Source organism: Ictalurus furcatus, chromosome 10 (assembly GCF_023375685.1).
Source record: "Ictalurus furcatus strain D&B chromosome 10, Billie_1.0, whole genome shotgun sequence".
In the NCBI taxonomy this organism is placed as follows: domain Eukaryota; kingdom Metazoa; phylum Chordata; class Actinopteri; order Siluriformes; family Ictaluridae; genus Ictalurus; species Ictalurus furcatus.
The window spans coordinates 4,011,833-4,027,181 of NC_071264.1; the positions used below are offsets into that span (position 1 = coordinate 4,011,833).

Genomic DNA, 15,349 nt, shown 5'->3' on the forward strand with positions numbered 1-15,349 from the left:
AAAATAATTTTAAAATTACAATGTGAGCTTCAAAAATATCTTGACAAAGTATATAATAAGAATGTATATATTTTGTCAGTAATGGAAATTTGTAGCAACAAAATTTGCAGCTTCTTCAAATAACTCAATGATCATTGATCATCAGACACTGTTTGCAGTATTGCAGATCTATTCTTTATTTAAATGTTAGGTGTTCTGGTACACAGCAGTGAAACTATCCCACTTTGTTGCAGGAAAAAATAGTACATTGAATTTAATATATATATATATATATATATATATATATATATATATATATATATATATATATAAAGAAATTAAATTACAACAAATTTTGCTTAGCTATAATATTTCTGTGAATAGAATGTGGTCATCCCTTGTTGCAGACAATGTTCTTATTACCGTTAGATAAAAGCAGCTAATTTACAATATTTGTCTAATAAGGGCATCTTTGGACATATTAAACATTATGTAACCCAAAACATTTTTTTAATTTTACCTTTATTTTGCACCTTGCTCATATTTGCCTTGCACACAAGGACCTGAAGTGTTCAATATCACTTCTTAAAAAAACATATCTTATAATCATAGACTTAAGCTGAGAATAACAAATGCTTATTAAACAAATGCTTTTCTGTTTATTTATTACCCTTTTTTTTATGGAACACTACTCCAAATGTGTAGAAAGAGCAGTGTCAGCTCTGATAAATGATTAACAGAGGACTATTACTGATCCACTGTCAAAAAGGAGAACATAGTAATCCCTATGCTGCAAATGTGTTAGGCATGGGGTATAATATGCAAGTGGCTGTCAAAATCTTCTTTTTTGCTTTTTGGGTATCTTCCATTACGCTCGCTGAAAATGAAGGTAAGGTGCCTATAAATTCTAAAAATGTAGTATGTATTTACTTTTGACATAACAGTTTTTAACATTAAATATTCATTTTATGACCTGAGTTTGAGAAGACAATCCATAAATTCTAGGACTTATTATGATCCTTCATTAATTACTAACCAATAGTTATTTTTTATAGAATGTCTTAAAGGAAATATTAATTATGAGAATACCCAGATAAGTAATCTTAATGAAAGATATACACATGGACAGACAGTGAAACTGAGCTGTGCTACCGGCTACGTTGGATCTTTGAGGCTTGAATGTGAAAATGGCATATGGACAAAAATTGCAGGAAGAGAATGTAAAAGTAAGCATACCTGGTCAACAGCAAATATATATGAAAGTGCAGGAAGATTTCGTATTTTGCATGCAATGATGAAAACTGTTTGGTTCTTGTAGAAAAACCATGTGGTCACCCAGGAGACACACCAAATGGAGACTTCAAGCTTATAAAAGACTCAGAGTTTGTATTTGGAGCTACAGTGGAATATACATGTAGGCCAGGGTAAGAGGCTGTTTTATTAAATAGTGCCAGTATGTCCAATGTTTACTAATATTCCTCTCTCCCCATCTCCCCATTATATAAACAACAAACAAAATATGTGATATTACATTTTTGTTTCCTATTTCTATTACAAAGTAATTAACAATTTTGAATAATAGTTAACAATTTTGTCACCCTTATTCTGAATCTCAAATGGAGATGCAGTTTTGTTTGGTAAACTATTTTTAAATTCCTACTCAAACTTCTGTTTTCTTGATTTTTTTAAAGGTATATAATGGCCAGCAGAGTAAAGCATCGTAACTGTCGTATCGACGGATGGGATAATGCTGTACCTGTCTGTGAAGGTAAATAAATAGATATTGCTCTAGTATTTTTGCTTTTATATATATATATATATATATATATATATATATATATATATGTATGTATGTATTTAAAAGTGTGGGTGTGTCTATGTATATAAAATTTTATTTATAGTAAACAATACCTATAATTGATCTATTGAGATCTAATTGAGTGAATTGATTTAAAAATATTTTTAGAGTCACTGAAACCCCAATGTGCAAACCAGATGTTTCCCAATATTATTTTTCCCTTTGAAATATGCTTTTATTTAATGCAACCTGCATTAAAGTCAGGGCTTTCCAAACTTATTTGGTACATGGACCCAAATGGACATTATGAATTTTCTGTGATCACCCTACATTTTTTATTCCAGGTAATAGTATTATAGGATACTACTTTTGAGCATTTTAATATGAGTATCATATGGGTAATGATTAAAACCTAAGGTATATTCCATTCTGACTTACCAGTCTATATTGGCCAGATTATAGATATATGGGATTGGGTAAGTGCCCAATGGGGGCATCAAATGATTAAGATCTAGACCTTTAAAGCTAAGCAACCAGCTAAGCGCTTGTGCAAAAGCAATCTAAAAAAAGATCAATTATCACCTTGCCACCAAGAAGATGGTCTGCAAAAGGTAATACTTATTTACCAGTCTGTACAGGATTTAATTTTTTGTGCTTGTTGATTTTACTGCATGATTTTATTTTTATTTTCAAAATTTGCGATGCAATTTGCAGAGTTTTTTTGTGTTTTTTTTTTTGTGGAAAACTACTTGAATTTGTTACGTGACGTAGACTGGAGGCGGATGCAGGTGCAGGTCATAGTCTTTATTAGACACAAAACTCACGATTAAAGCAAACGCGGTCTTCACCGGGAAACGAGAACATTCGAGGCATGGAAAACAAACGAGATTACTGATCCAAACAGTACTAACCAGGATCAACTAAAGACACAATATAATACTGAGCAAAGTGCTCAGTCAACCAGACATTTAAATAAAGAACATGATTAACTCAAAGAATGGACACCTGGGGCAAATTAAGGTCACTTAATACGAAATGCTCAATCCGGAAGCGAGCGAACAAAAACAATGTCACGTGACTCGTCAGGAGCCGAGCCAGTGCCCTCTGCTGGCCGTGGCGTAACAGAATTGACAAAATCACAAAGTCTTTCACAGTGATGCATGTTGGTAAATGAGACCATTTAGCTGTACTCATGTTTGATGCATGTGAATCAAAGAAGGTTTTGGTTGAATACCCGTTGTGATGACATCACATGGCGCGTCTTGGCCAAAATCTGCGGTAATTTTGAAAAATTGCAAGTTCCTCCGAATATTGTGGAGTTTGCATGATTTTGCATTAATTTATGCAATCGCAAAATTGCGAAACCTGGAGGGTCTGGTACTTTTCTTATAGCTGTCCAGAATCGCTTTTCCAAAGTGAAACAAATCCTGTTCTTCTCCACAGCGACCTTACTTGATCCATGGTAACTAATGAAGCTAGCTAAATGCACTTTATTGAAAATCAGCTCACAATGTGGGCTTGTAAAGAAAGAGTCTTGTAGTGTAAAGATGTATTTATCCATTTTAAAAAGCATTTCAGTCCATGTCTATTTTTTTCACTTGTGCATGGGTGAAGAGTAGATTCTATGAGTTTGCCCATTGAGTTTACATGCTATGATACTCATTGTACACCAAAAATGAGGAAAATAAACATAAATAAACTGCCTCATGAGATGCATTTAGCTTTATGAGCTCTGCTTCTTCTGGCTTTTGGGTTCTTTACATCTAGTCTGTTGTGTTAGAGCCATTTTCATGACTGTCAGTGGAGATTCTGGGAGCTCTCAAACTAGGCTTATTCTATTCATTATTTAACAGTTAATTTCACTGTCTTTACAAACAAAACAAAAAGCTCACCAAAAATGCAAATTCACCGAAACGTAACTGTGAACTGAATGCTATTTTTTTCTTGCTCACTATTTTTCATTTTAAATTAATGTGATAATATGTCATGAACTGTTTAAAAAAGACAGGAAAATGAGCATTTCCAAAATTTCACTCTTTGTATAGTAGCTGCTTAGTCCCCCGACCCCATCAATGATTCTATACAAAATGATTGTGACATTTCAGCATGGCATTCCAACCAGCAAAAATCAGCAAAATTTAAAACATTTACAAAAAAACAAACAAAAAAAAAACAAAACATAAACATTAGAAAAGGTTGTGCAACTGCACAGAAATTGGCTTCTAAAGACTCATTAATTAAGATGATTTTTTTCTTCCCCTCAGTGGTGAAATGCCTTATTATTAGCAATTTAGGCGATGTGATTGCAACAGGCAACACTGAAGAAGCAAGCTATGGTGATGTTATCCACTTTGAGTGTGCATCTCATGACAAGATGTTACAGGGACCAGAAGACATACACTGCAAAAGTGATGGACAATGGAGTGACAAAATACCGAAGTGTATAGGTAATTCCAGTACTTTATAAGAGTTAGAGTTTTTCCACCATATACTTTTTTTGTTTCTCTAGGCTAGCTAACTGGACTGGTGCATACAGAGCAATTTAAGTATTGTATTAATAAACTAGAAATATGGTCTTCGAGTTACATTTTGATTCAGTTTACTTCCTAAGGATTAACTTAGTTAATTTTACTGTGTACAATTAGATATTTTAATGTAAAATAACAATTTTTATGAAGTGTTTAAACAAAATTTCTTTGTTGTTACTGTTCCATAGATAACTATCCAAAAAGCAGTTTTTTATAAACTTGCTACTTGTTGAATTGTTTGTATATAATACAATATAGTGCAACAAAAATTGTGCATTTGTTTCTTGCAGAAATCAAATGTCTGCCACCTGAAATACCACATGGATTTACTAACCCTGATAAGGAATACAAAGAAAACAATATACTACAATATAGTTGTGAAAAAGGGTACAATCCCAGACCTGGAAATCCTAGGTGCACAAAATACGGCTGGAGTATAAAACCAGAATGTGAAGGTTGTACCCCAGTGTTTGATTTCTTGATTGTGTTAAATGATCATATGCAAATACCTTATATAGTATACCGTAAAAAAAAATGTAATGGCTGTTTTGGAGATCTCTAAACTTCTCTCTGTTTTATCTCATTTTGGCATCAACAGTAATTACTTGTCTACTTGGATCACCCACAACTGGTGTTGTCAGCACAAAGCCAATAGGGAAAAATATATTTCTGGCTGGAGAATATGTGGAGATTATATGCTCAAAGAAATACTGGATTTTTATAACAAAGCAAGTGTCACAAAATATTAAATGCAAAGAGGATGGGAAATGGGAATTCAGGCCAGTGTGTGAGGGTAAAAATACAAAGAAATGAAGACTGCTAAAATATTGTTGACACCATAGTTATAGGATACAGTAATGAAAACAAATATTTTTTGCAGAAATCACCTGTGAATATCCCAGACGTGAACATCTGTTAAATAATCCGTCCTACTACAAGCACATTTATAAATTAGGGGAGAACACATGGTACAGATGTGAATATGGTTATCAACCTACACCTGCAAGTATTACATGTACAGAGAACGGCTGGGAGCCAGAACCACGATGTATTGGTATGTATACATTTACAAAAAAAGTTTATTAACTTGTTTATAATGGGTGGGTAAGTATAAAATAATTTTATTTTTTTTTGCCTGTATTTCAGAAATTACTTGTCAAAAACCAGAGATTGCACATGGAGAAGTGATGGGGATACAAAAGAATACTTATAATAGAAATGTAAAAATAGAGCTCAGGTGTAATCAAGGATATGAACCTAAAAGATTTCTCGTCACCTGTAACCAAAATGGGGAATGGGACAACATGCGGCAATGCACATGTAAGTATCAATTTATTATTATACAACAGTTAGTTTCTGTCCACTCATTTGATGGTTGAGCGGCATTCAAAGAGTGCTTATATTTACTACAAATTCACTGGGATGTTTCACTGTTTCTAGCACTATGCTTGTCTGTGTTCACAACATAAAATTCCACTTCCTAGTTTGGAACAGTTACTACAGTAATTTTAGTGACATCATCAGCAGACATGTCAAACCATATTTTTCATGAATATAACTTTTGACTTAAAATATGAAAGCTTGTCAGACAAAGATGAAAAGGATGAAGGATGCCAATTTTATCAGAAGCACCTTAAGTGGGAATGTGCAAATCAATGTGAACTAGTTAGCCAACTAGCCGATGTGCTACAAAGTGAGTGTGGCTTCTTTGGGATCTATTTCCGCTAGCGGAACAACAGAACATTTGGTCATATTGTGATCGAAATGTCACTTATGCTGTATTAATTTCTTGTTTTTAGAACTGTTGTATAAAAGCAATATCGCAATATCACACTTGCACTCATGCGGTTATACTGAATTTCAGCGCGTGCCTATGGCTGTGCTGATGTTAAGCGTATTGCTTAAATAATTTGCAATTAGACCCTCATTCCAGAAAATATCTGACGACAAAATAAGAGCCTAAAATGCTGTCAGAGTGCTGCAGTGAAACTGAGCAGAAATTGGAAAGCCATAGCAATTTTACATAGCAAAATAGCTAAACTTGCTATGAACAATTATTACACATGACAGGTTTATGTAAATGGGCACGTTCAATACATTTCTGTTTCTATAACTGATATTTACAGGGACTTCATGATTTTTACACAGTCCAAATTTCATGGCAGATACTCCTCATAGTCTATTCTTAATAATATATAAAATAAATTTAACAAGGAACAAAACATATGATCATTAATAAGGTGAAGCTTTCTGTAACAAGAATGGATTTACTTTGTTTATTAGCTGCTTAGTCTTTCTAGGTCAAAATCTTCCTCAAGCAACTTACACCCCCCAACACACACAGACACTCGAGTCAAGAGCATCTGAGATTGGGGAAAGAGGGCAGGGCTGGTCAGTGATTCTATACAAAATGATTCTGACATTACAGTATGACGTTCCAACCAGCAAAAATCTGTAACAATTATGACATTCACAAAAAACATTAGAAAAAGTTGTGCAACTGCACAGGAATTGGCCTCTAAAGTCTCATTAACTAAGATGATTTTTTCTTCCCCTCAGTGGTGAAATGCCCTATTATTAGCAATTTAGGCGATGTGATTGCAAAAGGCAACACTGAAGAAGCAAGCTATGGTGATGTTATCCACTTTGAGTGTGCATCTCATGACAAGATGTTAGAGGGACCAGAAGAAATACACTGCAAAGATGATGGACAATGGAGTGACAAAAAACCGAAGTGTATAGGTAATGTACAAATCAATGTCAGCTAGTTAGTCAACTAGAATATAATAGAGGGTGAATTGAATTTTCAAATAACTCTTTTTGTTTATTCTTTTTTGCATTTACCATACTGTCCCAATTTTTTAGGAACTGGCATTGATAAATCTGCTGTGAACAATTATTACAAATTATAGGTTTATATAAATGGGCTCATTTAAAACATTACTTTTTCTATAACTGCTTACTATACTCCACATAGTCTATTCTTAATAATATATATATATATATATATATATATATATATATATATATATATATATATATATATATATATATATATATATATATATATAAAATTTAACAAAGAGTAAATCTTTCTGTACAAAGACTGGATTTAATGTTTATGGAAGGAGTTTTCAGTGTCAGCACATTGTAAGAGTCAAAGGTAATGTTGTTCCTTTAGGGTTTCTGCCAATGAAAAGTCTTCAGAATACAGGTGCACGGTGGTTTATTAATAACATCACAAGCCGCATCTTTGTCATATTATAGAGAAAAATAGATAGGATGGTGAGGGAATGACTTTATAGCTGCTGGAACTATCATAGTAATGTAGTAGTAGTAGTTAAACATAATAGTTAAACTACTATGTTTAACTCAGGGGTTCCCAAACTTTTCCAGGGCAAGGCCCCCCAAATGGCATTAACATTTGACCGAGGCCCCCCTGTTGCAAGATGTCTTTAAAACACATTAAAAATACAGACTTCTGAATATATCCCTCTTTTTTACGTTGATGTTTTGTCTGTTTAGCAATTAGAAAGTTAGGTATAGCAAATGTGATTTTAATATGTATTGGTACAACTAACATGTTATAGTAATGAATATATATAACAAATCATGTATTTATTTTTCACATCAAATTGTTCAGCCCCCCGGGCGCCCCCTGGCGGCCGCCACTTTGAAAGCCACTGGTTTAAACTACATATCCATAAAGTATGTTGTGTAAAAATCACACATTCACTGCATTTTTCTCATCCTACCAGCCAAAAATATGCTGGTAGGTGGATTGGCCCTTGTTTTTTAATCCTGTCTGTGTGTGTTTGTGTGTGTGTGTGTGTGTGTGTGTGTGTGTGTGTGTGTGTGTGTGTGTGTGTGTGATATGCTACAGGACCTAATATATGGTTAGAAATGAAGATCATGGAGCAAAGAAAATAGCACGCACCCAATATGACCAATATTTAGTAATAATATATTCCCTGTTTTCAGTTGAACATTTCCTTGGCTTGTCTTTTTTCTATCTCATGCAAGCAAGCAACCTTTATGTTGCAAATGAAATCAGTCAGTTTGTTTCTTGTAACCATAAAAAAACAAACAAACAAAAACAATCAGTCTTTCACACAGTGCTGTTTGGTGATAGTTAACAAAAGAAGCAGATCTGCTGCTGTCCTGTAGCAGTTTCAGTGGTGTACTGAATTCTACAATAATTTTGGGCTACATTATAACTGTTGTTGGTTGAGTAAACAATGCATTGATTGTAAAAATCCATGAATAGGCCAACTAATTGTTGCAGCATTAAATACCCATTAAACTCTTAAACTGATTTACAGAATACATTTTCTCTATACACTGCACAGGTTATCACATTAAAAAAAATCCACCTGATATTCACTCTATATTTAAAGACTTACAAATGTGTGAAGACAAATAAATGTGTGAATTTAACAAATAAATAAAGTGCTATCATGCAAATAATCATCATTGAAGCAGTAAACGGGATACGCAAATAAATAACAATTACAATCGTTTACATGGGGGAACAAGGAGGGAGAGAAAGAGATCAAATGTTACACATTGTATTTATAGTTGTGCTTATGATGATGACAATGATGATGATTATTATTATTATTATTACAGAAAAAACAACTTGTGCAGGAGCCTCTGTGGAAAATGGGTTCACACATAAATTGCCTGGAGGATTTTCTTACTCATGTCACACAAACTATAAAGCATTTGATGAGAAATGGTGGGGAGTGGTAATCTGCACTGAAGGCCCACAGAGTTATGCACCACTGTGTATACGTAAGTGGTTTTATTTTTCAGAGGACACAGTATAGTGTTAATGTGAGATGAAATGCTGTTTACCTGTATCATGTTTTTTGTCTCTTCTTTACAGCTAATGATCAGTGTGGACAAATACCCAATGTTCATGCAAAGAAAATTCAAGTAAAGAAAGGCTATAAGAATGAGGAAACAGTAGAGTTTGAATGTGAATCAAAACCATGTTGTTTTAAATGTATCAGTGGAACGTGGCAAGACTGTCAATGTAAGACATTTTTGTTGAGGACCACCAATTTAGTTGACTGGAAGTCTTATTTCTACTGTGGCAAAATCTACTAGAATATTTTAACAGTCAGTAGAGAATTCCAGATATAATCTCTTATTAATCCCAGCTTGATTAAGATTAGTCAGGAAATTGTATAAACAAGAATTATACTCATACTATACTTTCAATTCATTGTAAAATAGTGAAAGAAAAAAACTTTACTTTAATAATAACTCACATACTGATTCTTTTCATGTTGAATAGGTATTCCTCCCAGTGTTGAAAATGCAGTTATTACTTCACACAGTCAGCATCAAGTGGAATACACGTGTCGAAATAATTACACAATAACTGGGAAACGGTTAATATCCTGCAACAGCTCACAGTGGAAAGAACTACCAACATGCAAATGTAAGTAGATATGGACCTGGTATGTGCTATACATAACTATTGCTCTGATTTCCCTAAATAACAACATAATTAACAATACCTTTTTTTTTTCTCGTTTATATTTTATTATCCTCTTTTCATTCTTTAAATGTCTGTATAGTGTCGCTTCAGATAATAGAGGCTGGCGGCGTGGTTCACAGGTGCCATATATATATATCATGCGACGCGCTTAATTGCCACATCACGTGATCATGGCAGGCCTATAAGTAGAGGCATGATTTTACACAAGCTTCAGATACCGGTCACGCGCGCAAGGCGCTCCCATACTGTTATGCTAAATGCAACGTCTCGTTCCCTTCTCAGGGAACAGGGTAACATGCGTAACCCCGACATTTTTGTGCTCTCTGACATTTTCTGCTCATTTTTCTTTTTTTCTTGAACGCTTATGTTGTTTTTCCCTTTGCGCTTGTTTCCACATTCTCCGCTTGCTTTTCCAAATATTGCGTTCAAGTTACATGTAAATAAGGGCGGGCTTTAACATCACCATTGGTCCACTACAGCTCCTCCACTAGTCAATCAATTGGAGAGTTGACGTCACTTCACTGCGACTCATGGCTGTTGTGTTCATAGACATACATAGACGCCGCACTGGCCTGGTGCTGCGATAGGTCAACGCGTCCGCCATTTTGATCAGGGCAAGACTGCGGTTTTTCTGGATAAAAAGCACAACAATGTTTACATTTCTCAAACAATTTCAACGGTTTATGATCTACGTGAAGTACAAAAAAAAAAGTTCTGTCTTCAGTTACTTAGAGCCTCGATAGTTAGACTTGGAAAATTATTCATTGACATAAACGCTTGTCAAGCATAGATTTACTTATTTTTCTTGGTTAATAAATGCTGAGACGTCCCTAATGGAATATACTTTAATGTACATGAAAAGTTTTTTTTTCATTGTGGAAATGGCTTTTTCTGTCTTCAACCCCATCTTTTAGCTATTCTTGTCTCCAGGTCAGAAAAGTTAGCCAGCCAGCTAACTACAGCAAGATTCACAATATGTCAGTCGCTCAGCTGAAACGAGGAGCTTGTCATAAAAGTCGGTTTGCAGAAAAATGGCAGTAAAGATGAAAATCTTGATTATCTGCAATTTAGTCTATAATCTAAAATATAATATAAGCTGAGATTTATTACTTTTGCGCCGACGTTGACCTACGATCCAGCAGCCAACGCAGCGTCTATTGTTGTCTATGTACACAACAGCCTCAACTTCCCTCTTCGATTAATTGGCTAGAGGAGGAGCTGTAGTCGACCAATGGTGACGCTAAAGCCCGCTCTGATTTACAAGAAACTCAAATTGCAACATTTGGAAAAGCAAGCGGAGAATGTAGAAACAAGCGTGAAGGAAAAAACAACATAAGCATTCAGAAAAAGACAACATGAGCAGAACATGTCAGAGAGCTAAAAAAAACAAAGTAACATGACCAAGGAAACATGATTTTATGTACGATTCAGAAAACTTTGAATTCATGTTTCAGTTTTGTGCAATATAATTGTAAATGTGTTTTAAAATTTTTGATTCACACTTATAATTTTTAAATCCGTGACCACGTTCTTTGCTATTCTGATAACTTTGCATTTATTTTTCAGTTTTGTACAATATATTTTTATATATTAATGTGTTTTTACATTTTTGATTCACGCTTATTATTTTTTAATGTGTGACTGCAATAATTCTGATGGAAAATTAATCCCATAGTTAGCTCCCTGCCACGTAACAACGGAGCGCAGAAAAAGGGAGTGATTGATGGCTAATATTAACCAATCTAAAATCTGCATTAAAGTGAAGAATGTATAGATAAAGTTTAATTGGTTATGTAACGTTGATATAATGGTGGACCGGTCACGGCATCAGCTCACAGCAGGCACATATTGTGCAGTAATTAGCGAACGTTTTGTAGAGAAATGAAACCAGGTCGCATCACAACAATTATTTGCACCTGCACAAATTCTCCCAAATATATTTTAAGGGCGCACAGATAAAATTTTGGGAGCATATGTGACCAGAATGGTCGCAATTTTGAACCTTGTGTACATTATCCAACTAGTCTCGCAATGTTAGCACAACCCAGCTATACTCTTTTAACTTTAACTGAGTAGCAGGGGCATAGCTAGGGGTGGCCAGTGCCACCCTAGCATGAAGCATGGCCACCGCTCTGGCCACCCCAGAAAGATATTATTATTATTATTATTATTATTATTATTATTATTGTTGTTGTTGTTGTTGTTGTTAGTGAACTAATCAAGGTCATTATTTGAAACTGATGATTTGGTAAATCTTGCTGTGATAGGCTAGTTTGAATAATAACATCACACTCATTATGACATCTCTGGGAAATTTCAATGGTTATTTTATCATTGTGCAATGGAGCAGAACAAGAAAGTTTAGCTAGTTAACAGACATGAAGCCTTGTCCATTGACCACAACAAACAAATAGTTTTTGACATTAACAGTAATTTATTTTGCCATTAGATAAAGACATTCAGTGAATTTATTAGGACTTTGAGTGTACTGGAGCAGTAGCAATTCAAAAATCGACGTTAAAAAAAAAAAAGACATGAATCAAAAGTATCAAGCAAACTGAGATTTTACTCCAGAAACTTCATTTAAACAAAGAGGCATGGAATCATCACTAGAAAATCTGGCAATGTTCTAATAAAACTAGATTGTTATAATGAAACTAGAATAAATAGAAGCAACAAGGAGAAGCGGGGAGTATTCATACTAAAGCGTCAGCAGCATTGCAGATCTATTCTGTCAGACCAAACCTATACACACTCCATCCCCATCCATGAAAGCTCACAATTTTACTCCTAATGTTGTCATGGCTGAACTAACATAATCATAAATTAAACGGTCATTTTAAACTTTGGTTGCAAATCCTTTGCAGTCAATGAAGTCTGGATCCCATAGACATCACTAAACTCTGTATTTCTATCCTGGTAATGCTCTGGCAGGCCTTTACTGCAATGATCTTCATCTCCTGCTTGCTCTAGGGGCATTTTGCTTTGAGTTTTACCTTCTGCAAGTGAAATACATGCTCAGTTGGATACAGGCCAGGTGATTGACTTAGCCATTGCAGAACATTCCACGCTTTGCCTTAAAAAAGTTTGCTTCAAGACATTGTTCATCTGCACTGTGATGTGCCATCCCAATTGGTTTTGAAGCATTTGCTGAATGTGAGCAAATAATATAGTCCTATACACAGAATTCTTCCTGCTGCTTTTGTCAGCGTCACATCATTCATAAGTTAAAGGGAACCAGTTCCACTGGCAGCCATACACACCCACACTGTAAGATGAGGTGGTATGCTTCAGATCCATCTCTTCTTAACACTCTTCTCTTCCCATAATTATGGTTCAAGTTGATCCTTGTCTCATCTGTCCATGGCATGTTGTTCCAGAACTTTTTTTAAAGATGTTTTTGGCATGCTCTAATCTGGTCTTCCTGTTTTTAAGGATTACACTTTTTCATCATGGAAAGAACTCTTCTGTCATCCTCCACTGTTGTTTTCATGGTCTCCCCAGGCTTGTGGTGTTCCCGAGCTCACCAGTGCATACTTCCTTTTGGGTCTTTCTCTCTAATGGTTTTGTTTTGATTGTTTATCCTAATGATGGCTTGTTTGCACTGACAGCTCTTTAGACTTCAGTTAAAAGCAACAGATTCCAAATCCAAATGTCACACATGAAATCAACTCTAGAGCTTTTATCTGCTTAATTGTAAGCAAAATAATGAGGGAATAACACACCTGGCCATGGAACAGCTGAATAGCCAGTTGTCCAATTACATTCTTAATACTGTGTGTTGTTACCTGGATGATCAAAAACTATTATATTTTGTAATAGCTGTTCATGAGTCCCTTGTTTGTCCTGAGCGGTTAAACAGCTTTCTGTTCTTCAGAAAATCCTCCAGGTCCTGCACATTCTTTGCTTTTCCAGGATCTTCTGCACATTTGACCCCTTTACAACAATGTCTATATGATGTTGAGATCCATCTTTTCACAATGAGGACAATTGAGGGATTCATACAAAGCTATTACAACCCCAATTTCAAAAAAGTTGGGACAGCGTCAAAAATGCTAATAAAAACAAAGAGGAGTGATGTGTAAATGTATTTTGACTTGCATTTCAAAAAAAAAAATTATAAAGACAAGGTATTTGATGTTTTACCTAATCAACTGCAAAGGTTTTTCAAGATAAACGTTTATTTTGAAATTGATGCATGTAACATGTTCCAAAAAAGTTGGGACAGGAGCAGTTTAGGACTAATAGCGATTCGACAAGTAGAAATAAGAAGGTGATGTGAAACAGGTGAGGCAATCATCTAATCATAGTATATAAGGAGCCTCCAAAACAGGCCTACTCCTTCAAGAGCATGGATGGGTCGGGGCTCGCCAATCTGCCAACAATAATCCAACACTTTGAGAACAACATTCCCCAAAGACAAATCGGTAGGATTTTGGGAATTTCACTTTCTACAGTGCACAATATAATTAAAAGATTCAAGGAATCTGGTCAAATCTGGGTGTGTAAAGGGCAAAGCCGGAAAAAACACTTCTGAATGATATCTGATCTCTCAGACGTCCAAAAGCCAGCCTCTGTCATGTTATAGGGGTGTGTCAGTGCCCATGGCATGGGTAACTTGGGTGCATATCTGTGAGGGCACCATTAATGCAGAAAGATATGAACACATTTTGGAGCAACATACGCTGCCATCTAGAATAGGACACTGTCTTAAAAAACGTCATGAGTCTGTAATGGATATCCAGACATGGGCTCTGGAATACTTTGGTAAACCTTCTCTGGGCTGGGTCTCATCTGAGATGGACAGTAGCACAGTGGACTCATGTTTTCTAGTCCAACAAGTCAACATTTTAAATAGTTTTTGGATAAAACAGCCATTGTGTTCTTCGGGCCAAAGAGTAGAAGGACCATCCAAGCTGTTATCAGTGTCAGGTCCAAAAGCTAGCCTCTGTCATGTTATGGGGGTGTGTCAGTGCCCATGGCATGGGTAACTTGGGTGCATATCTGTGAGGGCACCATTAATGCAGAAAGATATGCACACATTTTGGAGCAACATATGCTGCGATCCGGAATAGGACAATGCCAAAACACATTCTGCCCCGATTACAAGCACATGGGTGTGTAAGCAGAAAGCTTGGGTGCTAGCATGGCCTGCCTACAGTCCTGCTCTGTCTCTGATTGAGAATGTTTGGCAGATTATGAAGTGCAAAATAAGGCAATGAATGCCCGTACAGTTGCGCAGCTGAAAAAATACATAATTGATGAATGGGGGAAAATTCTGCTTGTTAAACTTAACCAACTGGTGTCTTCAGTGTCCAAACACTTAATAAATGTTATTTAAAGAAATGGTGATGTTACACAATGGTAAACAGTCAGCTGTCCCAACTTTTTAGAGTGTGTTGCAGTCATCAGATTTGAAATGAGTGTATATTGTCAAAAATATATAAAATCCACAAAGTAAAACATCAAATAATGTGTTAATAATGTGTTTTCAATATAGTACAGAGTGAATAGAATTTTCAAAAGACTCTTTTT

General features: G+C 35.3%; 1 protein-coding gene across 2 annotated transcripts in view; it reads left to right on the forward strand.

Annotated features, from left to right (window-relative positions):
- The first annotated feature begins 753 nt into the window (after window positions 1–753).
- Window positions 754–15,349, forward strand: part of LOC128613633 (complement factor H) — a 31,251-nt gene continuing 16,655 nt past the window's right edge. Inside the window, exons 1-13 of one of the 2 annotated variants that reach the window (XM_053634566.1) lie at window positions 754–868; window positions 1,035–1,205; window positions 1,298–1,403; window positions 1,671–1,747; window positions 4,042–4,224; window positions 4,596–4,760; window positions 4,904–5,098; window positions 5,186–5,359; window positions 5,452–5,625; window positions 6,865–7,047; window positions 8,935–9,099; window positions 9,194–9,343; window positions 9,608–9,754. In XM_053634566.1, coding sequence (XP_053490541.1) covers window positions 787–868; window positions 1,035–1,205; window positions 1,298–1,403; window positions 1,671–1,747; window positions 4,042–4,224; window positions 4,596–4,760; window positions 4,904–5,098; window positions 5,186–5,359; window positions 5,452–5,625; window positions 6,865–7,047; window positions 8,935–9,099; window positions 9,194–9,343; window positions 9,608–9,754 — 1,972 coding nt within the window. In that variant the 5' untranslated portion in view covers window positions 754–786. The remainder of the gene's footprint in view (window positions 869–1,034; window positions 1,206–1,297; window positions 1,404–1,670; window positions 1,748–4,041; window positions 4,225–4,595; window positions 4,761–4,903; window positions 5,099–5,185; window positions 5,360–5,451; window positions 5,626–6,864; window positions 7,048–8,934; window positions 9,100–9,193; window positions 9,344–9,607; window positions 9,755–15,349) is intronic. The other variant, XM_053634567.1, reaches the window with a different exon arrangement.